This window comes from Chiloscyllium plagiosum, chromosome 1 (assembly GCF_004010195.1).
Source record: "Chiloscyllium plagiosum isolate BGI_BamShark_2017 chromosome 1, ASM401019v2, whole genome shotgun sequence".
NCBI classification, from domain to species: Eukaryota; Metazoa; Chordata; class Chondrichthyes; order Orectolobiformes; family Hemiscylliidae; genus Chiloscyllium; species Chiloscyllium plagiosum.
The window spans coordinates 46,788,988-46,816,123 of NC_057710.1; the positions used below are offsets into that span (position 1 = coordinate 46,788,988).

Here is a 27,136-nt window from a genome sequence, read left to right on the forward strand (position 1 = left end):
AAGCAACACCTGACCAGACTCCATGTATTTTTGCTTCCCCTGTGTTTCTCTTTGCCACTTTAACAAAACACACTGGCTCATCCATCTTCCCAGTGATTTTTTTTCAAACAACCAACACGACAACTTCACATATCCTACTTTATTGCAGTGAAAACACCCGAGTTCTTAAAATTTCTCTTTCTCCTGGTGGTGAGCATATCTGTGGTGAACATACTATATTCTCTTCGATGATTTCCCCTTTTCCCGTACCACCTGAGGGTTTCTCTTTTACCCTAATTTCTATCTCTCACCGATTGAAATTGATGTCAAAAGCCAAACCTTGACTGAATCTATTCATAAATCATTTGCCATTTCATCTACCAATCTTGCAGTTTTAACTCTCTGCTCTTCCAGATGAGTTCTCACTACTTCAGGAAGTGAATTTTTAAACTCCTTATTTTAAAGTCGGCTTTCACTTTTCAGTTCCAATTTCAAAAGTTCATAAGATCTCTCTTTCTCCCTTCATCTGGTGAAGCATGAGAACTCCAACAGTGTATTTCCAAATAAACCTGTTGGGACTATAACCTAGTGTTGTGATTTTTAACTTTGTCCACCCTAGTCCAACACTGGCACCTCCACATTATCGCTTTCTTCTGCCAGAGCTATTCTTTTTCTTTTTTCTTCTGCTTTCAATTGTAACTCAAACTATTTCAATTCCTTTTCATATTCAAGTTGTTTTGTTTGCAGTTGTAGTTTAGCCATTTCAGTGATTCTGATTGCATTTTTGGCAATTGCAAATGCTGAGCTACTGCTACAATCATTTCTTTCCTCACGGGTACAAACAACCTCAACTCCAGCTTGTCTGCCAACTCTGAAAACATTTGCCTTACTCACCTTCTCTAAACCATCCCAAGTGACTTCTTCCACACCCAGGAAACTTAGCCACCGAAAGAGCCATCATTACACCAGGCATACCTTATTTAAACCAACCGAATGCAAAGAGAATGTCTTTGAATCCAGTAATCCTAAATTCAACCTGGAATTAGAGATTTTGATCCTGACAGAGCCCAAATCTGTTATGGACCAGACAAACATTTTCAAAACATTTCAAGAAGATAGCCTAACCCTAACTTTTATTTAAAGGCAAGTGTAAAGCACTGCATTCCAGATGGATTCAGTTGGTCTACTAGACTTGAAGCAAAACGCACTATGCAGAAGGAATCTAGCAGCAAAGAGAGAATTCAAGATTTTTGCAGCAACAGAGAGAGAACAGCACCTGGCAGCTTCAACTGCAAAAACCCCAACTCAACAATTGAAAGCAAAAGCTAAAACCCTGGGTCTACCCACGACTACTTTTGTTTAATTTTAAAAATCCCAAAGCTATTTATTCTGCTTTCCATGGAGGAGACATCTTATCACCAGGCTTGCAACATGCCTTTTCAAGAGAATTAGGATAAAACCTATCCCTCAAAGGCATCTGTCATCACAGGAGAGTGTAAATTGAAGCATGAAAGTTTTTAAGGGCCAAATGCAGAAAGTTTATTTCTCCTTATGGAGAATCTAGGACCAGGTGACCTGAGTTAAGGGGTTCCCAGTCAAGACAGTGATGAGGAGGATTTTTTCTCTCAAATGGAAATGAATTTGTGGAACCCTTAAATTGCAAAAGTCTGTCAATTCATTAATTATATTCAAGATAGACAAGATTCTTTACCAGTAAGGTAATTCAAGGTTATGGGTGCAAGGCAGGAAAGTAGAGTTGAGGATTATCAGATCAAGCATAATCTCATTGAATGGCAGAGCAATCCCAGTGGGCTGAATGTGTGGAAGTACGCAATATTCCTGAAGGGCAGGTGGGAGAAAGCCAAGGGGACAAAGATAGGGGATAATTATCTTTCCCTGTTAGTTGGCCATCATAATGAGAGACTATGTTTTCCATAAAATGTAGGTTTTTGACTTAAAATTCATGGTCATGATCATGGAGTTTCAAAGCTCACGGGGGGGGTGGGGGGGTGGGTGGGGAGAAGAGGGAATCCATCCTTCAGTGTATCCTGGCCATGGTGACTCCTCACAGACCTCAATCTCCGATTGCACCCCACTACCCCCACCCACTTCCACCATGTGCCTGTGTGTGTGTCTTGCCTTTTGTCTCCATATCTCTGTTACATGTAGTTGCCTTTTGCCATGTGTGGTCTATCCAACACCCCCACCTTCCGTATTGCTGTGGATTGCTGTCTTAGTCTTGTGTAATTAACTCCTGGATGGAAATGAAAAGTTCTTGCTGGCAGTCACATATTTTACACTGCTAAACAATTATGCTAATTTAAGAAAATAATGTTTTGACATCCAAGTCTTCTTGGAGTGGTTATCTCTCTGATTGTGTAAACCTGAGTATGATAACCAATTTCTTTTGGAGTTCAGGCAAAATAAAATATCATCTCAAGTACAGCTTCCATAACATTGCCATTGACACAAAAGCCTTCTGATGTCAAGTTATCCCTAATCAAATAATCAGTTCCATGGATTTGAAAAATATAATCTGCCATGCTGAAATGTTGAGAACTGAATTTCAATCAGCTTCAATCTGGAGCATGAGAAAGGCTGAGTTTTTCCTAGTCACTGAAACAAAATGCTGACAGCTAATACTCATTAATATAGTGCATAATCACTGATTTGTCTCAGGTGATGTCAGGATAATTCCGGTTTTAAAAAAGCTAAGCAACTGCTTTTGAAACAGGCATAGTAACTCTGAAAAATACTAACCCTCCTGCCACAAACAAGTAATGTACAGGGGGGAAAAAATGAGAAATTAAAATTTGCTAATTGATGCCCTTTAAAAGTAGATGAGGATCTAGTTTCAATTGAAGTTTGTTCCATAGGAAATATATCAGTCACTTCAGTAATTAGTGGATCGATAATTTCCTAACATGATATCCAATTTGATACTTAATTCTGAATCATAAACTACTGAAAACACACTTTACCTTATTGTGTATGTTTCTATAATGAGTGTTAAATGAAAAGGGTGAACTAAACAAAAAATTGCTCTGTCATGTGTCCAGCTGTGATATAGATAATTTATTTTATGGATGATTTGCCCTATATTTTGGGTGAGTAGATATCTTTGTGTGCAGATAACACTTTGATTGCAAAGGTACGCAAATGGCATGGAAATTTGGGGCAGCACGCAATAATCAGTCAAATCAACGATAAGCAGTTTTTTTTTTATATTACTGTAGCCTCAACATGACCTCCCAACTCCTATACTCAATGCTCTGACCAATGAAGGGAAGTGTGCCAAATGGCTTTTTTGCCATTCTGCCTACCTGTGACTCTATTTTCAAGGAACTATATATCTGCACCCGTAGGTCTGTTTGACATCATTCTCCAGGGGCCTACCATTAACTGTGTAAGTCCTACTCTGGCTTACCAAAATGTAACACCTCATGTTTATCTAAGTTAACTCTATCTGCCACACCTTGGTCTGATCAAGATCTTGTCCATTAAACCACTAATTTGGTGTCATGTGCAAACATACTAACCATGCCTCCTATATTCTCATCCAAATCATTTATATAAGTGTCGAAAAGCAGTGGACCCAGAACTGATCCTTGTGGCACACCACTGATTACAGGCTTCTAGTCCTAAATGCAATCCTCTAAAATCACCATCAAGCCAATTTTGTATCCTATTGGCTCGGTCTCCCTGGACTCCATGTGCTGTAACCTTATTAACCAGTGTACCATACAGAACCTTGTCACAGGCCTTGCTAAAGTCCATGTAGAGTCCACCACTCTGCCTTCTTTATCCCCTCTTCAAAAATTCAATTCTTTTCCGCACATAAAGCCATGCTGACTGTTTCTAATCAGTTCTTACCTTTACAAATTCATGTGAATCCTGTCCAACAACATACCCACCACTGACATCTTGCTCACTTGTCTATAGTTCCCTGACTTTTCCTTGCAGCCTTTTTAAATAATAGCACATTAGTCAACTTCCAGTCTTCCAGCACCTCACCTATGGCTACAGGTGATACAAATTTCTCTGCAAGGGGTACCACAAGCTATTCCCTGGCTTCCCACAATGCTCTGGGATACACCTGATCAGGTCTTGGGGACTTATCTACCTTTATGCATTTTAAGGCTCCAGCACCACCTCTTCTGTAATATGAATTATTTTCAAGACGTTACTGTTTTTTCCCCCAAGCTTCGTAACTTCCACGTCGTTCTCCACAGTAAATACTGACATGAAATACTTATTTAGTATCTCACCAGTCTTCTGTGGTTCCACTCAGACAACCTGTTGATCTTTAAAGGGCACAATTTTCTCTCTACCTAATCTTTTGCCCTTAATTTATTTTTAGAATCTCTTTTTGGATTCTCCTTAATCTTATTGGCCAAAGCTATATCATCTCTTCTTTTTGCCCTCCTGATCGTCCTGTTAAATGTACTCAAACCTGACCCCCCCAATACTCCTCTAGAGATCCACCTGATCCCAACTATCTATATCTGACATTTGCCGTCTCCTCTTTCTGGACTGAGCCTCAATATCTCCAGTCATCCAGTATTCCCTAAACCTACCAGCCTTGCCTTTCACACCGAGTGGAACATAGTGTCTCTGAACTGGAGTTCTCATTTTTGAAAGCCTCCCACTTGCCTGTCATCCCTTTTCTTGTGAACAGCCTCTCCTAATCAATTTGAGAGCTCCTGACTAATACCATCAAAGTTTAAAATCACGCAACACCAGGCTATAGTCAAACAGGTTTATTTGGAATTACTAGCTCTTGGAGCACTACTCCATCAGCTGTGGAGCAGGATCATAAGATGCAGAATTTACAATAAAAGAATATTATAGTGTCATGCAGCTGACGCAATATATTAAACAATGCCATCAAAATTGTCCTTGCTCCAATTTAGAAGTTTTTAGACCAGGCCTATCTTTTCCAATTATTATTTTAAAACTAATAGATTATGATCACTGGTCCCAAAGTACTCCTCCACTAATGCCTCAGTCACCTATTTCCCAATAGAAAGAGGAGTATTGCTCCTTCCCTAGTAGGTACATCCAGATATTGAATAAGAAGCACTTCACAAATTCCTGCCCTGAACACGATGGCAGTCCCTGTCTGTTTGGAAAGTTAAACTCCCCTTATCATTACAATTCTCTTTTTTTCTTAGAGATATCTGAGATCTTCCGACATGTTTGCTGAAGCTCCCTCTGATATTAGGGGGCCGTCAAGGTGATCATCCCTTTCTTATTTCTCAGTTCCACCCATACACCTTCATTGGATGATCTTCCATGAATATGCTTTTTAAGTATAGCTGTAATGTTGTCCCTAATCAAAAATGTCACTCCCCCTCCTCACTTGCCTCCCTTTCTATTCTTTTATAGCATCCATACCCCAGAACATTAAATTGCCAGAGTTGTCCCTCTTTCTGTAATAGCGATGTTATTTTTGTACTTTATCTGTTTTTCTTCTCTTAACAAGATGTAGTATATTGGAAAGCTGTCTGGTTATTACATGGGTAAATTCAAATACATTAATATCTCTCAGCATTTAGTCCTTGCATTTAATTTTGCTCAGGACTCCACGGAGCAATCTTGAAAAACAATTGGTTAGTCCACTAAATCTGATAGCACTAAACCAGTACACACAAGGAGCAGGAGTAGGCCAATCAGTCCCCTAGGCTTACTCCATCATTCTAGTATTATTGTTGCTGATCTGATTGTAACCTCAAATTCACATTCCCACCTCTCCCTGATCATCTTTCACCTCTTGCTAACCAACAAGCTCACCATCTGTTTTAAAAATATGCAAGGACTCTGCTTCCTTCACTTTAGAAAGCACAGCAACAAAGAAAAACTTAACCATGCAGTTTGTTGCCTTTTTTTGAACATGATTAATTATCATCGTTTAACTTTCTTCAGTTTCTCAGTTTGCATTTATAATTTTAACGTGTTGTGGGCAAGCTTAAAAATAAATGAATAGTTAATCCACAAGCTTTAAGAATACAGGCTGGAACTGACTCTGAATTTGACTGTGCTTTTAGCTAATGCAGCTCAGTCATCATTGCTTCATTTCCCCAATGTTCAGAACTCATTGCACTTTTTGTTTGTTGTTGTCTATTGACTTTATTCGTGTTAACAACATTGTCAAATACTTAGGGATGTAGAAGGTAAAGAGAAACGTGGTTATTTTGAAATAAAGCCAGTCAGCACTGTCAGTGTCTCAGATTCACCTCGAATGAACTTGTCTTATAAATGTTAGGCCAAAAGTTTTTAAATCCTAATAAACATTGCAAGTATTTCTTTTCCACAACTCTTAAGATATGTAAAATGAACTATTTAAAGTAATTATTACCTTAGATTGTTTTAAAATCACTTTTGTTATTGATCAGCTGCCACTATTTTTGAGTCTCAGTACTCGTGATCATACAAGAAATTTTAATGCTCAAAATCTGCAATCAGGTCCAAGGAAATTATAAAGTGAGACAAGAAATAATGTAACTTCTGCATTTTTGCAGTATATTAGCCCCTATGGCATAACTGTGACATCACAATGAGAAATGTTGGACATCTAAATTTCTATAAGGAATGAGACATGTGGAAGGTGGGAAGGCTTTGATAGACTCCAGGATATTCTTAGCTAATATCAATGCCTAACCATTTACAATAATTGAAGAACTGTGAATAGACTCTTCTGCTGAATTGTTCTACCTCTCAAAATTATTTGAATGCAAAATAAAACAAATATTTATTGATAACATTTCAAACACCCTTTAATTTGGACAAGTTAGCTGAATATCATTTTTAATAAAGAACAAAATAATGAGTATGATATAGAAGTAATATTTCCTGTACAAAATGTAAGCAAACTCCTTCAATTGTAACGACCCCAAGTAAATGGGAAAAGCCTGAAGTAGGAGAAGATGATGGCATTTAACATTGACTTCAAAACACCCCATGTAATATTAAAACAAGAGTATTTTAAGTGTAATGGAGATAATACTTAAAGGAATCAATAAATGATTCACAGTTGGGAGATCGCAGCAGTCTTTACTGCTCATTGATTTTATAAAATCATTAAATTGTATATTGGTTTTCGTAGTCTTACTCCAGAGATAATTGAGTTTCAAGGAAATAGTCATTGCTGTCCCATGATGATTCTGATGATTTGCCTAAAAATCATTCAGTCATAAATTCGAGGTTTTGAATTTTTAAAATTCTCTGTTTTTAGTGAATAATTGTGTTGCTGACTGGTGCAGAATGCCCAATACTAGACAAATATAATATACCCATTTTTACAATAGAATGGAGAAAGATTTTCCTTGGATTATGACGCTTCCTGCTCCTTGGCCATTCGATCATCTAAGGAAAGCTGAATTAGTGGACTTTAAGTGTCGATAGCTCCTGGGGATTGGACCCTTGAACAAATTGAGCGAGTGGGCAAATATGACACGTTAGTGTAATGTGGATAACTATGTTGTCCATTTCAGTCAGGCGAAACACTGGTTAAGGTACAAAGGGACCTAAGTGCCCTTGTACACTAGTCATTGCAAGCAAGCATGCAGGTGCAGCAAACTGGTGGAAAGGAAGATGTTATGTTACCCTTCGTTGCAAAACGATTTGAGTAAAGAAGCAAGGATATCTTACCGCAATAAAAATAGAAATTGCAGGGGAAACTTAAGTATGGCAGCATCTGGAGAGAGAAAGCAGAGTTAACGTTTTGAGTAGAGTGATCCTTCAGAATTAGATTAGATTCCCTACAGTGGAAACAGGCCCTTCGGCCCAACCAGTCCACACCGACCCTCCAAAGAGTAACCCACCGAGACCCATTTCCCTCTGACTAATGCACCTAACACTATGGGCAATTTAGCATGGCCAACTCACCTGACCTGCACATCTTTGGAATGTGGGAGGAAACTGGAGCATCCGGAGAAAACCCACGCAGACACTAGGAGAATGGGCAAATTCCACACAGACATTCGCCCGAGGCTGGAATCGAACCTGGGTCCCTGGCGCTGTGAGGCAGCAGTGCTAACTACTAAGCCACCGTGCCACCCTTCATTGTTAGGAATTTAGGGGAATTGCAGTCTACGCAGTCTCTCCTCAATGGTAGGGAAAGTATGAGAGAAAGTTCACAAGGAGAGAATTACTCTATACTTGGAGAGACCGGATTTGATCAGGTATATTGAGCATGGCTTTGTCAGAGGGAGAATAAAAGTAATAGGAGCAGGAGTAAGCCATCTGACCCCTTGTGCCTGCTCCACATTCAATAAGATCATGGCTGACCTTTTCAAGGACTCATCTCTACTTAATCGCCCGCTCACCATAATCCTCAATTCTCTTACTGTTCAAATATCTATCTTTGCCTTAAAAACATTCAACGAGGTAGCCTCAACTGCTTCACTGGGTAGGGAATTCAACAGATTAAAAATTCTTTTGAGTGAAGAAATTCTTCCTCAATTCAATCCTAAACCTGTTCCCACTTATTTTGAGGTTATGTCCTCTAGTTCTAGTTTCATATACCAGTGGAAACCGCCTTCCTGCTTCTATCATATCTATTCCCTTCATAATTTTATATGTTTCTATAAGATGCCCCTGCATTCTTCTAAATTCCAATGAATATAGTCACAGTCTACTCAATCTCTTCTTATTCGCCAGTCCTCTGAACTCCAGACTTAACCAAGTGAATCTCCTCTGCAGTGTCAGTACATCTTTTCTCGAGTAAGGAGACCAAAACTCTACACAGTACTCCAGGTGTGACTCACCATCACCCTATACAGTGGCAGCATTACCTCCCTGTTTTTAAACTCCATCCCTCTAACAATAAAGGACAATATTCCATTTGCCTTCCTAATTGTTTGTTGCATCTGCAAACCAAATTTTTGTGATTCATGCACAAGGGCACCCAGGTCCCCCTGCACAGCAATGTGTGCAGTTTTTCATGATTTTAAATAATTGTTCATTTTGTTGTTGGTCCTACCAAAATGGATGACCTCACATTTACTAACATTGTACTTCCTCTGCCAGGCCCTTGCCCACTCACTTAACCTACCTATATCCCTCTGCAGACTGTGTCCTCTGCATACTGACTCTACCATTCATCTTCGTGTCATCTGCAAAGTTTGAGACACTAAACTTGGTCCCCAACTCCAAATCATCTATGTAAATTGTAAACAATTGCAGCCCCAGCAGCTATCCCTGAGCCATAACACTAGCCACTGATCGCCAACCAAAAAAGCACCCATTTTCCCCACCTTTGCTTTCTGTTAGTTACCGGTCCTCTATTCATGCTAATACATTACCTGTACTGCTGTGCACCTTCATCTTTTGTAGCAGTCTTTTGTGCAGCATTTTGTCAAATGCCTTCTGGAAATCCAGAAATACCACATCCACTGATTCCCCGCAGTTCACCATGCTCATAATTTCCTCAAAGAATTCCAGTAAATTAGTTAACTATGACCTGCCTTTCATGAACCCCTACTGCGTCTGCCCAATGGCACGGTTTTCTATCCAGATGTCTTGCTATTTCTTCCTTGATTACAGATTCAAACATTTTCCCCACTTCAGAAGTTATGCTAATTTCTAATTACCTGCCTTTTGTCTACCCCCTCTTTTAATCAGTGACATCGCATTTGCTATTTTCCAATCTGCCAGAACCACCCCAGAGTCCAGCAAATTTTGGTAAATTACTACAAGCTATTTTCCCCACCATCCCTTCTACTACCTTGGGATACATTCCATCAGGGCCAGGAGACTTGTCTCCCTTTAGCCCCGTTAGCTTGCCCAACACTACCTCTTTAGTGATAATGATCTTTTCTAGGACATTGTCTGCCATAGCCTCCTTGTCAAAATTGTCTTATTTGTGTCTTCCACTGTGAAGAATGATACAAAATACTAGTTCAACACCTTGGCCATTTCCTCATTTTCCATCATTAAATCTACCTTCTCATCCTCTTTAAAAAAAAACAATGTATACCTTAGCCAGTCTTTTTCATCTTCAATATTACTATAAACTTTTGCTATCTGTTTTTATATTCTGAGCAAGTTTACACTTGAAAACTATCTTGCCCATCTTTAAAGATCAGTAGAAATCCACGAATAAAGTTATAAAGATTTCTAGTTTCCCAGTAATCTTTGCCACTTTGTGTGCATTAGCTTTCAATTTGAGGTCATGCCTAACAAATATTTATTTGCATTTAATGAGATGGGGATCGGGTGTGTGGAAACCTTTAACAAGATCTCTCTTGGAAACCAATACCAAAGGTGGAAACACATTGGATCTCTGGTAACTTGGCATGACAGATCCAAAATTGGCATAGTGGTAGGATGTTTGTGCGAGAGGCAGCGAGTCTCGGAGCAGCACAACTTGGGGTAGCTGAATGCTGGTGTGAAGCAGACTGGAGGCTTGGAGAAGAGTAGGACGGTTGTTGGATTAGGACCTGGCGCAAGCAATTAGACTGAGTGCTGAGTTGTTGCTACTTGAAATTTTTTACTGGACTGTAATGTCTATCCTTTTACTGTTATAACTGTTAGATTTCAAACTTATATTTTTGGACTCTAATGCTACTATTTCTTTTATTTCTCTTTTGTATCCAAGTTTTGTACCTATGTACTTTTATCTAAAATGACACCATTAAAGGCAGTCATAGAGATGTACTGCATGGAAACAGACCCTTCGGTCCAACCTGTCCATGCCGACCAGATATCCGACCAGATATCCCAACCCAATCTAGTCCCACCTGCCAGCATCTGGCCAATATCCCTCCAAACTCTTCCTATTTGTATACCCATCCAGATGCCTCTTAAATGTTGTAATTGTACCAGCCTCCACCACTTCCTCTGGCAGCTCATTCCATACACGTACCACCCTCTGAAAAAGTTGCCCCTTATGTCTCTTTTATATCTTTCCCCTCTCACCCTAAACCTACGCCCTCTAGTTCTGGACTCCCCGACCCCAGAGAAAAGACTTTGCCTATTTACTCTATCCATTCCCCTCAATTTTGTAAATCTCTACACGGTCACCTCTCAGCCTCCGACGCACCAGGGAAAACAGCCCCAGCCTGTTCAGCCTCTCCCTGTAGCTCAAATCCTCCAACCCTGGCAACATCCTTGTAAATCTTTTCTGAACCCTTCCAAGTTTCGCAACATCTTTCCAATAGGAAGGAGACCAGAATTGCACGCAATATTCCAACAGTGGCCTAACCAATGTCCTGTACAGCCGCAACAGCCGTGACCTCCCAACTCCTGTACTCAATACTCTGACCAATAAAGGAAAGCATACCAAGCACCTTCTTCACTATCCTATCTACCTGTGACTCCACTTTCAAGGAGCTATGAACCTGCACTCCAAGGTCTCTTTGTTCAGCAACACTCCCTAGGACCTTACCGTTAAGTGTATAAGTCCTGCTATGATTTGCTTTCCCAAAATGCAGCACCTCACATTTATCTGAATTAAAAATGTTTTACTTTTCTTTTTGAAAAGGGTATTTAAAGATTTTTTATTTCAGTTTTAATACAAATGTGACTATTGAACTTTACAAAACTTATCCAAAACATAAATTTTAAAAAATAGAAGATACCTAATTCACTCTTTTCTGAGTTGAGTTCTTCTCGATGATTACATAAATTTATTTAAATGTACAAGAAATTTCACAAAGTAATTTTCAGCTTTTTAAATATTTTGGAACCAATATTCATGTTACTCGCAAAATGTTAATACTGAGAGCCTTCGGCGGAATAAAAGTGTTTAATCTGTCTGTTTACAGAGAAGCAGCGAGAGCTAGCCAGGAAGGGGTCTCTGAAGAATGGCACTGTTGGAAGCCCTGTCAATCAGCAGCCAAAAAAGAACAATGTGATGGCAAGAACAAGGTACAGATGTTACACTAATTTAATTTCTAAATAAAATAGCCAGTAGTTTCTGGAATGATCCAGCACAGAAGAGGAAGGCAATAAGATTCCCATCATCTCCAAGTAAACATGTAAAACCAATACTTGACAGGGAAGATGACATGAGCAACCAGAAATCTACCAGGCTTTTGCTTGGGTCGACTGTTATACCTCAATATGTACTTGGGGAAAACAAACAGTTCCCATAAGAGATCTTATGCTAGCCGTATGTTCTGTGGTACTGGATTATGTAACTTTAATGTCTATTTAATTAACTGTAAAGGTGGTGGGTTGAAGGTAAGAAAAGTTAAATACTTCTGTAAGCAATTGGCTTGGTGAAGGCGTCTCAGACGAAACAAGGGAAAATGTTCAAAAAAGTTAAAAGTTCAAGCATTTTTATCTGACACAAATAGCAATAAAGACAAACATAGAAATATAGACTGTAGGGAAATAGATGGTGACATCTTGCAAAATGTCCAGAATACAAAGGAGGAAGTGCTGGATGTCTTGAAACGGTTAAAGGTGGATAAATCCCCAGGACCTGATCAGGTGTACCTGAGAACTCTGTGAGAAGCTAGAGAAGTGATTGCTGGGCCTCTTACTGAGATATTTGTATCATCAATAGTCACAGGTGAGGTGCCAGAAGACTGGAGGTTGGCAAATGTGGTGCCACTGTTTAAGAAGGGTGGTAAAGACGAGCCAGGGAACAATGGACCGGTGAGCCTGACCTCAATGGTGGGCAAGTTGTTGGAGGGAATCCTGAGGGATAGGATGTACATGTATTTGTAAAGGCAAGGACTGATTAGGGATAGTCAACATGGCTTTGTGCGTGGGAAATCATGTCTCACAAACTTGATTGCGTTTTTGATGAAGTAACAAGGATTGATGAGGGCAGTAGATGTGATCTATATGGACTTCAGTAAGGCGTTTGACAAGGTTCCCCATGGGAGACTGATGAGCAAGGTTAGATCTCATGGAATAAAGGGAGAATTAGCCATTTGGATACAGAACTGGCTCAAAGCTAAAAGACAGAGGGTGGTGGTGGAGGGTTGTTTTTCAGGCTGGAGGCCTGTGACCAGTGGAGTGCCACAAGGATCGGTGCTGGGTCCTCTACTTTTTGTCATTTACATAAATAGTGAAGAAGGCATTTGATATGCTTTCCTTTATTGGTCAGAGTATTGAGTACAGGAGTTGGGAGGTCATGTTGCGGCTGTACAGGACATTGGTTAGGCCACTGTTGGAATATTGCGTGCAATTCTGGTCTCCTTCCTATCGGAAAGATATTGTGAAACTTGAAAGGGTTCAGAAAAGATTTACAAGAATGTTGCTAGGGTTGGAGGATTTGAGCTATAGGGAGAGGTTGAACAGGCTGGGGCTGTTTTCCCTGTAACGTCGGAGGCTGAGGGGTGACCTTATGAGGGGCACGGATAGGTAAATAGACCAAGTCTTTTTCCTGGGGTTGGGGAGTCCAGAACTAGAGGGCATAGGTTTAGGGTGAGAGGGGAAAGATATAAAAGAGACCTCGGACAACTTTTCACACGGTGGTACGTATATGGAATGAGTTGCCAGAGGATGTGGTGGAGGCTGGTACAATTGCAACATTTAAGAGGCATTTGGATGGGTATATGAATAGGAAGGGTTTGGAGGGATATGGGCCAGGTGCTGGCCGGTGGGAGTAGATTGGGTTGGGATATCTGGTCGGCATGGACAGGTTAGACCGAAGGGTCTGTTTCCATGCTGTACATCTCTAACTATGAACTGGAGAAGGTTATACAGCCCTCCCAAGCCTGATCCACCATTCACAACTGATCTGACTGGAATCTCAAATTCACATTCTCCAAACAACCCTTCATCCCCTTGCACGACAAAAAAGTCTACTGCTGTAAAAATGTTGAAGGACTTTGCTTCCTCAATACTTTCGGGAAGAGTTCCAAAGACCCATGACACTCTGGGGAAATAAAAATAACTTGCACGATCTCTGTTACGTATGGGTGACGCCAGATTGGTAAGCAATGACCCTTAGTCCTGGATTCTCTCAAAACAGGAATCCTTTTCTCCAAACCTACTGTTATTAAGGTGTCGAGGTGTAGTATAAATTAAGAGAATTGAAAACCTAGCAAGGACTGACAAAGCAGAGTCCTGAACAAGTTAACGATATAACACTTGGTCGAAACAAATAGCAGAAATTGGGTTGCTATGAAACAAAAACAAATTCGAATTCAACCAGTTTAAATTATGCCCAAGATACCAAAATCCAACTAAATTTCAATTTAGTATTTTGATAATATTAAAACCAATGAAACAATCCAACGTTTTGGGGTATAAAACAAGATATTTTGAACAGTTCGGGGGAGAACTGCCAAAGACCAACAAATGTAGATTGCTAGCTGAAGAGCTCTCTGAAAGGTACCTTTCAATGAGGAGTTTGTGCAACAGAACATGGAGGCTGACCTGCAGAGATTCTGCAGGGGAAAATCTACAAAGGAGAATCGGCAAAGCTGACTGGTTTTGATACATGATTTTTTTTTACTTTGTAAATTTTAATTGGGACTTTTATCAGACTAGTATTGTAGAGTGGGAGGTAAGAGATAGGTTTAAGAGAAAGGAGTTGTAAATAATTGGTGGTTTTAATATTCTTTGTTGAACTAAAAGAATAAAGTTGTTAATTTTTACTTTAAGTAGTGACCTCTGGGATAGTTCTTTGCCTCTTGAATTTTAACAGATTACAGCATGGGGTGAATTTTTTGTGTTACTAGTTTAAAGTAGCAAAACATTTACCCCATTTTGTAACACTACCCTCCTCTTACTCTTCTGAACTCAAGTCTTTAGATTACTTAGTGTGGAAACAGGCTCTTCGGCCCAAGTCCACACTGACCCACCGAAGCACAATCCACCCAGACCCATTCCCCTACATTTATCCCTGCCCCTAACATGACGGGCAATTTAACATAACCAATTCACCTAACCTGCACATGTTGACTATGGGAGGAAACCGGAGCACCCGGAGGAAACCCACACAGACACTGGAAGAATGTGCAAACTCCCCACAGTCGCCTGAGGTGGGAATTGAACCTGGGTCTCTGGTGCTGTGAGGCAGCAGTGCTAACCACTGTGCCACCGTGCCACCCACAAGTCTAGGCTATCCAGTCTTTTCTCATGAGACAATCCACTTGTTCCAGTTATTAATTTCTTCACTGAACTACTTCCAGTGTATTTACACCCCCCTTAAATAAGTTGACTAACACTGGGCACACTACTCAAGTTGTAGTCTGACTAGTACCTTGAATAACTGAAGCGGAACCTCCCTACTTTTGAATTCAGTTTCCCTTATAAAAAATAACATTCTATTCGCCCTCCAAATTACTTGCTGCACCTGCATGCTAACCTTTTGTGATACATGCCCAAAACATCTCACCATTTAGATAATTTGCTTCTTTCTTATTCTTCCAGCCAAAGTGGACAATTTTGCATTTTTTCCCACTTATTTGCCCAGTCGCTTAACCTGTCTATATCTTTTTGTAGCCTTCTTCACAACTTGCTGTTCTCCTTTGTCATCAGCAAATTTTACAATCATACGTTCAGTCCCTTCAAAGTAATTTATATAAATTATAAATGGTTGAGGTCTCAACATTCTCACATCACTGACCTTGCTAACCTGAAAAAAAAACCATTTGTGCTACTCTCTACTTTGTTAGCCAGCTTCTATCCATTCTGACATGCTGTCCCGGGACACCATGAGGTTTTATTTCCAAAAATAATCGGACTCAAAATACTTATTGCAGACACATTTGGTTCAAACCAAGCTGGTATCAAGGAAATCCCACATATTGCAGCTGTGACAGATTGCTCATTGCTATATCATGTTGAATCTTAGAAATAAAATAGATCTGAGACACTGACCAGATATTCACAAAATAATTTCTCCTGCAAGCTGAGCAAGTTTAAAATGACAAAAGCAACAGAGCATCTCTTTTTCTTCCATTCCTAAATGAAGCACCTTCTTACCTTTTGTCACCTAATTCTGACACACTGTTGTAAGTCACTGTTCAAAGAAAAGACATAACTAATTCACTTAACAGCTGTAATGAAGTAGGGTTACTGGATCTGAAACATTAACTCTGATTTGTCTCTACAGATGCTGCCAGACCTTGAATTTTTCTAGTAATTCCTGTTTTGTTTTTTTGCCACTTAAAAAGGAACTGGTTTCAGATATTGGTCTTGGTAAAAACCCTGCTTCAATCTGAGAACTACAGAATTTAAACTGTAGGTAAATCTACAAGACACTCCAGAGTCCCTGGCTACATAGTGACCAAACCTGGGCTTGAATGCCAGGATTTTCTTTTTTTCTGAACAGGTAGTGAACACTGGGAATTTCTTGGGTTCGCTGCCTTTTGGAGAAAATGCCTGCGGTGCAGGTGTGTATAAAGAAAGATTGGGAGACAAGACTTCTGGGTATTGACTTTTAAAAAAGGTCCAATTTGATGCTTAGGGACATCATCCTAGTGACGATAAAAGCAAGTGGACACTTCCCAAGCTCCAACCATTAGCACCTCATGCCAGGATTTGCCCTGCACGCACCACTCCAAATCTCTCATGCCCCCATGTCAGACTGTGGCCCTTACATGTCCATTTACCTACTGTAGACTTCATAGGAACAGTAAGTCTAATAGTGGCAACCTTAAGAGAATCCTGAACTAAGACACCCAAGTCCCTTTGTTCTTCAGATTTCTGAAGCCTTTCCCATTTGGAAAATAGTCTGTGCCTATATCTTTCCTACTAAAGTCCATAATCTCATTTTCGCACATCGTATTCCATCTTTGTTCATTCTTCAAGCCAAAGACCTTCTGCATTCACCCTGCTTCTTCAACACTAGCTGTCCCTCCACCAATCTTTGTATCTCTGCAAACTTAGCAACAATGCCCTGAGTTCCTCCTTCCAGATCATTATTGTAATTTGATTAGTTGTGTTCACTGACTCCTGCTGACCTCCACGAATCACTGGCTGCTATCCCGAAAAAGACCCCTTTACTCCTACTCTGTCTTTTACCAGTCAGCCAATTTTCTGTCCATGCCAATACCTTGTCCCTAAGACCTTCCCTAAGAGGCTGCAAGGAAAGGCCAGGCAACTGTAGACCATTGAGCTTGATGTCAGTTGTGGGTAAGTTCTGAAAGATAGGATTTACATGCATTTGGAAAGGCAAGATCTGATTAGGGATAGTCGGCATAGAAAATTGTGTCCCTCCTGTTTGTTTGAGCTTTTTAAAGAGGTGACAAAGAAGATAGATGAAGGTAGATTTGTAGATGTTGCCCACAAGGGATTTTAGCAAGGTCTTTGACAAATGGAATGGTTGGATAAGTTGGAACACTTTTCCGTGGAGTATCGGAGGCTTTGGGTGACCTTATGGAGGTTTATAAAATCATGAGAGGCATAGATAAGGCAAATAGCCAAGGTGTCTCTCTCTCCCAGGGTAGGAGAGTCCAAAGCTAGGTTTAAGATGAAAGGGGAAAAATTTAAATGGAAGCTGAAGGGCAACGTTTTCTCAGAGGGTGGTGCATGTATAGAATGAGCTGTCAGAGGAAATGTTAGAAGTGGATACTATCACAACATTTAAAAGGAATTTGGATGGTTACAGGAGTAGGAAGAGTTTGGAGGGATATAAGCCAAATGGGGCTAGTTCAATCTCAATTATCTTGTTGGCATGGACGTGTTGGACTGAGGTCTAGTTCTGTGCTGTATGACTCTGACCAGGTTTTATTTTTGCAGTCTTCTGGAAATCCAAATAGATCCCATCCTCTGACTTGCCTTTGTATAGCTTTCTCATTGTCTCCTGAAAGAATTCCAACAGATTTGTCAGGCATGACCTTCCCTTGATGAAGCCGTGCTGATTCAGCTCTTATTTTACTGTACACTTCCCAGTACTCTGCAATCTCGATTTTAATAATGGGCTTGATGGTCTTATTAATGACTGAGGTCAGGCTAACCACCCTATAATTTGTCTTCTGTCTGTCTGTCTCATTTCTTAAACAGGTATTACATTAGCCATCTTCCAGTGCTCTGTGACCCTTCCTGACTCCAGTGATTCCTGAAGAATCACCACCAATTCCTCCGTAATCTCCTCAGCTATCTGCTTCAGAACTCGAGGATGTAGTTTATCTGATCGGGTGATTTGTCCACCATCAGACCTTTCAATTTCCCCAGTATCATCTCCTCATTGGTGGCCACTACACTCATCTCTGCCCCCTGACTCTGTTCAAGATACTGCTGTCTTGCACTGTGAAGACGGGTACAATATATCTATGCGGTTCCTCCACCATTTTTTTGTTCCTTACTATTACTTCTCCAGTTTCATTATCCAGAAGTCCACTTTTGCCCCTCTCCTACCTTTTACATATCTAAAAAAAAACTCTTGCAATTTTTTTATATTAGTAGCTAGCTTAATCTTATATTTTATCTTCTACCCCCTTATTTATTTTTTAGTTATCCTCTGCTGGTTTTTAAAAGGCTTCCCAAAACTCTGGCTTCTCATTAATTTTCACCACACTATCTGCTTTTTCTTTTAGGCTGTCCTTGACTTCCCTTCTCTGCCATGATTGCCTCATACTCCCTTCTTCCTGGAGATGAATTTCTGCGCTCTCTCCCAAATTACACATAGAACCTCCTGCCATTGCTGGTCCATAATCTTCCCTTCTCTGCTGCCCTTTCAATCAACTTTGGCCAGCTCCCCTCCCAAGTCTTTGTAATTACCTTTTACTCAGTTATAAAACAGTTACATCTGTTTCCAGCTTCTGCATTTCAAACTGCAGGGTGAGTTCCGTCGTGTTATGGTCATCGACCCTCCGGGTTCCTTCACATTATGCTCCCTAATCAAGTTTGCCTCATTAGACATTACCAGATCCAGAATTGCCTGTTCCCTATTAGGCTGCACCACAAGACATGCCAAAGAAAATCTTCTAGATATTCCACAAAATTATTTTCTTATGATCTCCTACCAACCTGATTTTCCTCGTCCTCATGCCTTTTCCTAATGCCTTTCTTGCATGCCTTTTCTGTCTCCTGATTTATTTTCTTCCCCACACCCTGATTACAACTAGTCTGTACATAACTCACAGCAGAGTCTTTTCCCTTTTTAACCTATCTCACAATAGTTTTGCAAAAGAGCTAATTAGGTTGACGAAATATATTGGTGTGGATATAGGTTTGGTAAAGGACAAAGATCAGAAGAAATAACTGGGTCATTTAGAGGTTGGCAGACTTACTAGTGAAGCAGTGCGAAGATCACTGTTGGGAGCATTCATGACTTGGGTGAAGGAATTAAGTAATGTATTTATGTTTGCTGATGATACAAAGCTAGGTAAGAAAGTAAGCTGTGACGATGACGGAAGTTTCAGTTTTTGAGTAGGTTAATAGCTTGGCTCAATTGAATGGCACTGAAGAGACATTGAGACAGGATTGGTGGTCACTCCTGTTGAGGGTGCCAGACAGGTCAAGAAGGATAGTTTACTGTTGTCACAGTTAGAAAGGATATCATTCAAGTTAACTTGAACTTGAAATCTAAGAACAAAGAACATGTATGGTGCAATAAACTCATTAGTTAGCAGAATTATAGTCATTACAGACTAGAAGGAATCCTTTTGGCCCGTCCAAACCCTAACACTGTAGAGCATTCAGTCAGGCTCATTATCTTGCTGTATCACATAACCCAGCAAGTTTACTTCCCTCAAGAGCCTCCAAATGCAATTTCCATTTGAAATAATTGGTCACTTTCACATCTGCCACCATTGTGGATAGTGAATTCCAGGTCACAACACTAACTGAATTTTTAAAAAAGTGTTTGTTTTCTCATTGTTGTCTTCCTCTCCACCCCACCACCCACCTATTCCCCACCCCACTGCCAAAATCCCCACTTGATATCTCTTTTCAAAACTTTAAATGCATGTCATCTAGTGATCATTCTGCTTTTTCACCTACAAGAATAAGTGGAAAATTGATTTGGTTTGTCATTTTAAGCAAAATTATATTAGATTAGGTTAGGTTACTAGTGTGAAAACAGGCCCTTCGGCCCAACAAGTCCAAGCTTCGAATTAGATCCAGGATGATCCTCTGGTCTGGTCAGACTATAGCTTTACTTTGAGAATTTGTTCCCCCCAAGACACAATGTGCAGTTGTATGGCTGTTTTAGGTAATTTGAAAAACACTTAGCAATTGACTTTTTGGAAAACCCTTAGATCATTTCCTTTGAGGAAGGAGGCAAAAAGAAGTCGGGGTAAATAAAAAAAAAAAATCAAACTGTGGCAAGAGGCGGTTCCAACCTGGACTGAGGTAGATTACAGAGGAATATGTCTGCTTAAGTATGGCAAACAATTGAACAACAGCGTACTCATTATTTTGAGTAATACTCGAGGCAAGTTTCATATACAAAGATATGAAGAAGAAACAGGAGTAGGCCACTGGGCTCTTCGAGCCTCATCTACCATTCAATAAAATGACAGCTGATCTGATTTTGCCCTCAGCTCCATGCCTCTGCATAATCCAGACAATCTTCATCCCCCTAGTAATCAAATGTACATCTGCCTTAAATTCTAAAGATTCTATATCTACTACCTTTAATAGAAGGGAATTCCCAAGATGCTCAACCCTTAGAGAAAGAAATGTTTCCTCATCTCTATCTCAAATGGGTGACCCCTTGTGTTTAAAATATGTCCCCTAGTTCTAGATTCCTTGCAGAAGAGAAAACTGAAATAACTCCACAAAGGCTGGTACCCCATCACCAAGCCATCTTTCAGTTAAATGTGTTTAGTATATGACACTGACCCAGCTACCTCAGAGCTGGCTCCTTGAGTGAGCAGAACTTCGGACATTCCTGTTTATTTTATTAAACAATTACAAAAAAGAGTTTGCAGAAAAACAGTTAACATTTACAGCTGTATACAATAGCAGTTTTACAAGGGAGAGGAGCAGCAACGCCAGGCCCCAAACCCTACCCTTCAACCAGTTTACAGGGAGATGAGGACAAACCTTAAATCCCAGTTTCAAATGTGAAAAGACATCAACAATGGCATTTGTACATGAGACAATCCTGTTACATAGGAAAGTGCAGACAATACAGACCCAGTAAGCCCCCGTCCCTCCCACCTTCCGGCCACTCTAAGGCAGCCCGTCCCTACACACCTTCTGGCTCAGTCCACCACATGCCCCTTTCAGTTCTTGGTCCGCCCTGACACACCTTTCGACCACCTCTAGGACAGCCAACCCCGGTACCCGCTCAGGGTGACAGCGGTCAGGACTGCCTACCCACCTTCCGGCTTCACTCACCACCCTCAGCACCTTTCGATCACCTCTAGGACAGCCCGCCCCGGTACCCACCCGGGGTGACAGCGCCGAGGACGGCTACCTGCCTTCTGACACTCTGTCTGCCCCTACATACCATTGGGCTCTCGCCCACCCCGATGCGCCGTCCGGCCATTGGGCTATCCTGACACCTTTCAGCCACCTCTCGGACAGCCCGACCCCTTCCCCAGGGACGACAGCATGCAGGGTAGGCCACAAGCCTTCCAGATCTCAGCCTGCCCCGACGTGCCTTCTGGCTCTCGGCTGCTCTGACACCTTCTGACCACCTCCAGGACAGCCCATCCCATCCCGATCACCCCTTCTTGGAACGATAGCGCTCAGAACGGCCTACCCACCATCTGGCTCTCGGGGTGACTGGCATCAGGGTGGCCTACTCACCCTCCGGCTTTCGGGGTGACAGCTTTCAGGACAACCCATGAGTCTCCCAGTTCACAGTAAGGCCTGCCAGACCCAGGGACACAAGACAGTGCAGGTGATGGACCCAAACACCACAATACAGTTAATTACTGAAAAACAGTCCTTTATGGTACACAGTCTAAATATAGAGTCTTCCAAATATAGAGTCCATTCCCAGAAATGGAGTCCACTCCAGTTTGAGGTGTGTTGTCCAAAATGGAGTCCACTCCAAACTGCAGAGTCCACTGCTAAAAAACAGGGTCCCCAACCGAGGGCAGAGTCCACTCCTGAAGGCAGGAAATGCATAGCACACAAGTGTTCAGTCTCCATGGAGTCCTGGCCCAGCCTTGAAAAACCAGGCCCACTCACAGGAACAGTACATTATACAGGTGCAGTTAACTCACAGGGGTTTGGTCCACTCCTGAAGGAAAGGTCTTCTCCCAAACTCCAGGACACAGCAAGTGCTCACCTCCCAGCACACACACAGGTGTTCAATCTTCAGAGGCCCGGTCCCAGGGCTAGGCCTCCCCACAGGAACAGTTCCTCTGGAAAAATGTATGTCTTCCACAAGGGCTCAGTCCAAACACCAAAAAAAAAGTGAAGACACATACAAAAAAAAACAAAGGAAACTAGAGTCCAAGCACTAAGCCCTACCACAAAATTAACATTGTCCTTTTCTCGAAAAGAGTAACACAAGGGCTGTAACCAGCCAGTGAAACAACAATCCCCTAATGAGAACTGAGTTACACCTGAAACGCATTATGTGCATCAGGAGTTTAACAATCAGTCCTCACGAAAAGGAATGCCAGTTAGCAAACTGGCTAAATAATTCAGCCAGTTGAGGAATCGGGTTTTCCCCCTCCAAAAAAAAGGGAAGCAGAAACCAACTGTAACACCAACCAGCACAGAGTCAGTCCCCGAAATTGAGGAGACTCTATCTCTGATTGGATCAGGTTAACAGCCCCAATTAGGGAACACCTATTCTGAGAGGTTCACTTGGCTGACCTCATTACAATAACTTCAGAAACATTCCTCAACATTCACCCAGTCAAGTCCCCTCAGGACCTTATATGCTTCAATTAAGTCATCTCTGACTCCACAGGATATAGGCCTATCCTTTCTGGCCTTTCCTTATAAGGCAGTTCTAATAAAATAAACACATAATTGTGGATGCTAAAGATCTGAAACAGGAACAGAATGTGCTGAAGAAAGACAAAAACCAGAGATAACAGTTCAAGTCCAGTGATCCTTCATCAGAACTGAAAATTTGATTTCTGGTTGTAGGCTGGCCATTACAAAAGTACCAACTCCCACAGTTACATTGACTATACATCCTCAAACCCAGCTTCTTCTAAGGACTCCATTTCATTCTCCCAATTTCTCGTTCTCTGTCACATCTGTTCTGATGATTACAGGATTCACTGATGACTAAGGTCCACAGGGGACTTGGGTATATCCTATGCCAAGGATTTCCTGCCGCCATATTTAACAGATCCCTCCATACTGTCTGACCTATTTTCATACTTCTGCCCTCACTCTTTCTTTCTGCAACAATGATAGGAACCCCCTTGTTCTCACTTGCCATCCCAAAAACCTCCACATCCAAAGCTGCCATTTCTGCTTTGTACAGTGGATGCCCCCCACCCCGAATACATTCTACTCCCTCCCTTGTCAGCATCTGTAGGGACTGTTCCTTCTGGTACACCCTAGTCCACTCCTCCTTAACCATCACCACCTCACACCCCAACAGCGTCGCCTGAGTCGGGAATTGAACCCGGGTCTCTGGCGCTGCGAGGCAGCAGTGCTAACCACTGTGCCACCGTGCCGCCCACAGACTGTTCCTTCTGGTACACCCTAGTCCACTCCTTCTCAACCATCACCACCTCACACCCCAACAGCGCCTTCTCATGCAATCAAAGAAGGTGTCATACGCACTCATTTACCTCCTCCCTCTTGACTATCCATGACACTGGCTCACCTTCCTGGTAAAGCAGAGATTTGCTGATTGCAGTGTGGTGTTCTCTGCACTGGAGTGACAAAACGTAAAATGGGTAACCACTTTGCTGAATACTTCCACTGTATCCATAAGAATTGCCTCAAGCTCCCAGTTGCATACCATTTCAACACATCACCATGTTGCCATGCCAACATTTCTGTCTCAGGCCTGCAACGGTGCTCCAGTGAAAGTCAACAGAAGCTAGAGGAACAACATCTCATCTTCTGCCTGGCTCAGTTGGCTGGATGGTTGGTTTGCAATGCAGATTGCTGCCAACACCATGGGTTCAGTTGCTGCACTGGCTGAGGATACCATGACGAACTCTCCTTAACTTCTCCCCATGGCTAAGATGTGGTGACCCTCACGTTAACTCACCACAAGTTATATATCTTTACCGAGAGAGCAGACTTATGGCATGATAAGACTATGGCAACTTTATGTTTATATGGAAAAATTCAAACATTATGTTTCTCATGATCTATTCTGTCTAGAATATTTGTGAGTGACATGTAATATCCTGTCAGGTTTGATTGCTCCACCTGAGAGGATATATATGTAGAAGGGTTTGCAGTTTGAAGTTTTAAGGTATAAAGTATGATAAAGTGTTCAAGTGGTTTAAATTTTTAACCCTGAAGAAAAGAAGCCTGTGAGAAAGCAAATTAAAGGTACAAATCAAAGATTTATATGAAGCTAAATAAGTTACGTGCCATGGACAATTGGCAAAAAATAGTTAGAGTCTACCACAATATTTGCATGCCTTAAGTAAGACTAACTATTTGTAGAGAAAAAGACTTATTTTCCCACAGGGCAATACATAAATGGAAAAGTAATTAATTCCTTTTGTTAAAGAAGCTGAATCAATATCTGTTCAAAAGATAAGATTGAGGTCAAAAGCAACATTAACACTGTGAAGGTTTTCAGGGAAACAAATTCAGTGTTATTAAAGTACATGATTAATCATTGATTTTGGAGCATAATACCATGTACATGGTAATCCATACATTGGCCATGATTGGAACAAGCAGGATGGATTAAATAATCTTTGTTTACTGTACTTTGAATTTCCCTGCATGTTTGAAGTCTTGTATACTGAACATGGACCAAGTTGAAGTGTATCAGAGGTAATGGGCAGCAAAAGTTAACAAGCAGATGGATACTAAAATTAAAAAATTGATTTGCAGTTATAAAGAGCAGGACTGGTAATCTGGAAACCTGATCTAACTTCTGTATTTTGGGGTAATCAAGATTTTGAAGGTCTTTACGCCCTATCGAAAAACTAGAAAATTAATTCAATGCACATTTGTGCATTCTTGTCAAAGTATTCATGCCAAATAGTTGCTACATGATTTTACCTATTATCTAGCTTTTAATGATTGTTATTGATTAAAAGTAATATGCATGATTTATAGGATGAACCATCAGACCTATTTGAAACTATAACACCATAAATGTGTACGGTTTAAAAGCATAAGTCCCAAATGCTTTCAGTTTATCTGTTTTAATACGAAATGGCTTTACAACAAATTCAAAAGGGATTGCAAAGCCATCACTGATTAAAGAAGCTGATGCACACATGTATAATGTCCAATATGTGAGAAAAGTGCTGATCGTATTACTGGACTACATCTGGCAGCATGGATACAAATCTCGCCACAGCTGGTTGGCTTTAAATTAGGTTAGTTAGGTTAATAAGTCTGGAATGTAAAATGTCCCATGACAACTCTGGTTTACTAGTGTTCTCCAAGGAAGGTAATCTGCTGTTTTTACCCAGACTGGCCTATATGTGACTCCACAGCAGTGTGGCTTATTATTAATTGTTTTCTGAAATGCATTAAAAAGTATTCAGTTTATGGGCTCGGAACAAATGCACCCATTGGTTCTCCAAACCTTCCGAATGCATAAAAAATGCAGAGACATTTTGCACTGAAAAACTGAGTTGGATAAAATGTACAAGGACAAGTTGATCAATGGTAATTTGTAATGATTTTTGGCAGGTTGGTTGTACCAAACAAAGGATATTCGTCACTAGATCAAAGCCCAGATGAAAAACCTTTGGTCGCTCTGGATACTGACAGGTATATTTTTTTCACTGATCATTTCTTGTAATTACTTTTTTCAAATTAGATTTTTAAATGTCCAAAGATCGAGGTCTAAAGTCATCAGCAAAAGCAAGCTTTTAACTTGAAAATGTTTTATTTGCTTTGATTTTCTTATACTCTTGCTGCCACCTTGTCGACATTTTTATCAAGACCAACCCAGTTTATATTTGAGACAAAGCCATCATTTATTGCCCATCCATCTATGTTTCTGTGGAAGAAATTTCTTCACCGAGGCAGTGGAGTCTGGAATTCCCTATCACAGAGAATGGTTGAAGTCAAAGCTCTTGTGGCTAAAGGATCAAGGGATATGTGGGGAGGGCATAATTAGAATATTGAGCTCAATGATCATCCATAATCCTATTGAATAAAAGAGCTGAGTTCAGAGATCCAGAACAGGCTTAATCCTGCTCCTATCTTCTATGTTTCTAAAGGAGAAATTTGTTTATTTTTCTATACTACCTTGAATCATTGCCGCTTATATTGTAGAGATACTGAAACTCTGTTGGCTGGCATGCTTCAGGATATTGAATCAGGAAATCTACATAAGAAAGGCAAATTACTGCGGATGTTGGAATCTGAAACCAAAAGAGAAAATGCTGGAAAATCTCAGCAGGCCTGGCAGCATCTGTAAGGAGAGAAAAGAGCTGACGTTTCAAGTCTAACTGACCCTTTGTCAAAGCTGGGGAAAGAGCTGATGTTTCAAGTCTAACTGACCCTTTGTCAAAGCTGGGGAAAGGCAGTATACATTTCAGGATGGTGTGGGATATGATTTAAAGGTGTTCACATACACTTCCTACCCTTGTCCTTGGAGGAAGTCGTTGCAGTTTTAAAATGCTGAAGGTCATACACTTAGCCATTCATCATCAAATCTGATTCAACTATTTAAGGTTTGTGTAAAGATTTGTAGCTCGGATGCTGGTTGTCATAGTTGTTGGGTATCTTCGCTGAGCTGGAATATTGGTTTGCAGATGTTTCATCCCCTGTCTAGGTGACATCGTCAGTGCTTTGGGGTCTCCTGTGAAGCACTGCTGTACTGTCTCTTCTGGAATTTATTTGGCTCCATTCTTGCTACTTCTGGTTGCTGGTTCCAGTTCATTGTAGTGGCAGGTATATTGGGTCTAGGTGTATGTGCTTGTTAATAGAGACCGTGGATGAGTGCCATGTTTCCAGAAATTCTCTGCTGCCCTCTGTTTGGCTTGCTCTATGATTGGTGTGTTGTCCCAGTCATAGAACATAGAACATAGAAGAATACAGCGCAGTACAGGCCCTTTGGCCCTCAATGTTGCGCCGATCCAAGCCCACCTAACCTATACTAACCCACTATCCTCCATATACCTATCCAATGCCCGCTTAAATGCCCATAACACCACTGCTACTGGCAGGGCATCCCATGAACTTACGACTCGCTGAGTGAAGAACCTACCCCGAA

At 41.0% G+C, this 27,136-nt stretch overlaps 1 protein-coding gene across 2 annotated transcripts in view; it reads left to right on the forward strand.

Annotated features, from left to right (window-relative positions):
* fam219aa (family with sequence similarity 219 member Aa) overlaps positions 1-27,136 on the forward strand; it is an 85,315-nt gene that overhangs the window by 39,811 nt on the left and 18,368 nt on the right. For both annotated transcript variants that reach the window (XM_043684194.1, XM_043684155.1), the window contains exons 3-4: positions 11,748-11,850; positions 25,603-25,683. In XM_043684194.1, the coding sequence (XP_043540129.1) occupies positions 11,748-11,850; positions 25,603-25,683 (184 nt within the window). The remainder of the gene's footprint in view (positions 1-11,747; positions 11,851-25,602; positions 25,684-27,136) is intronic.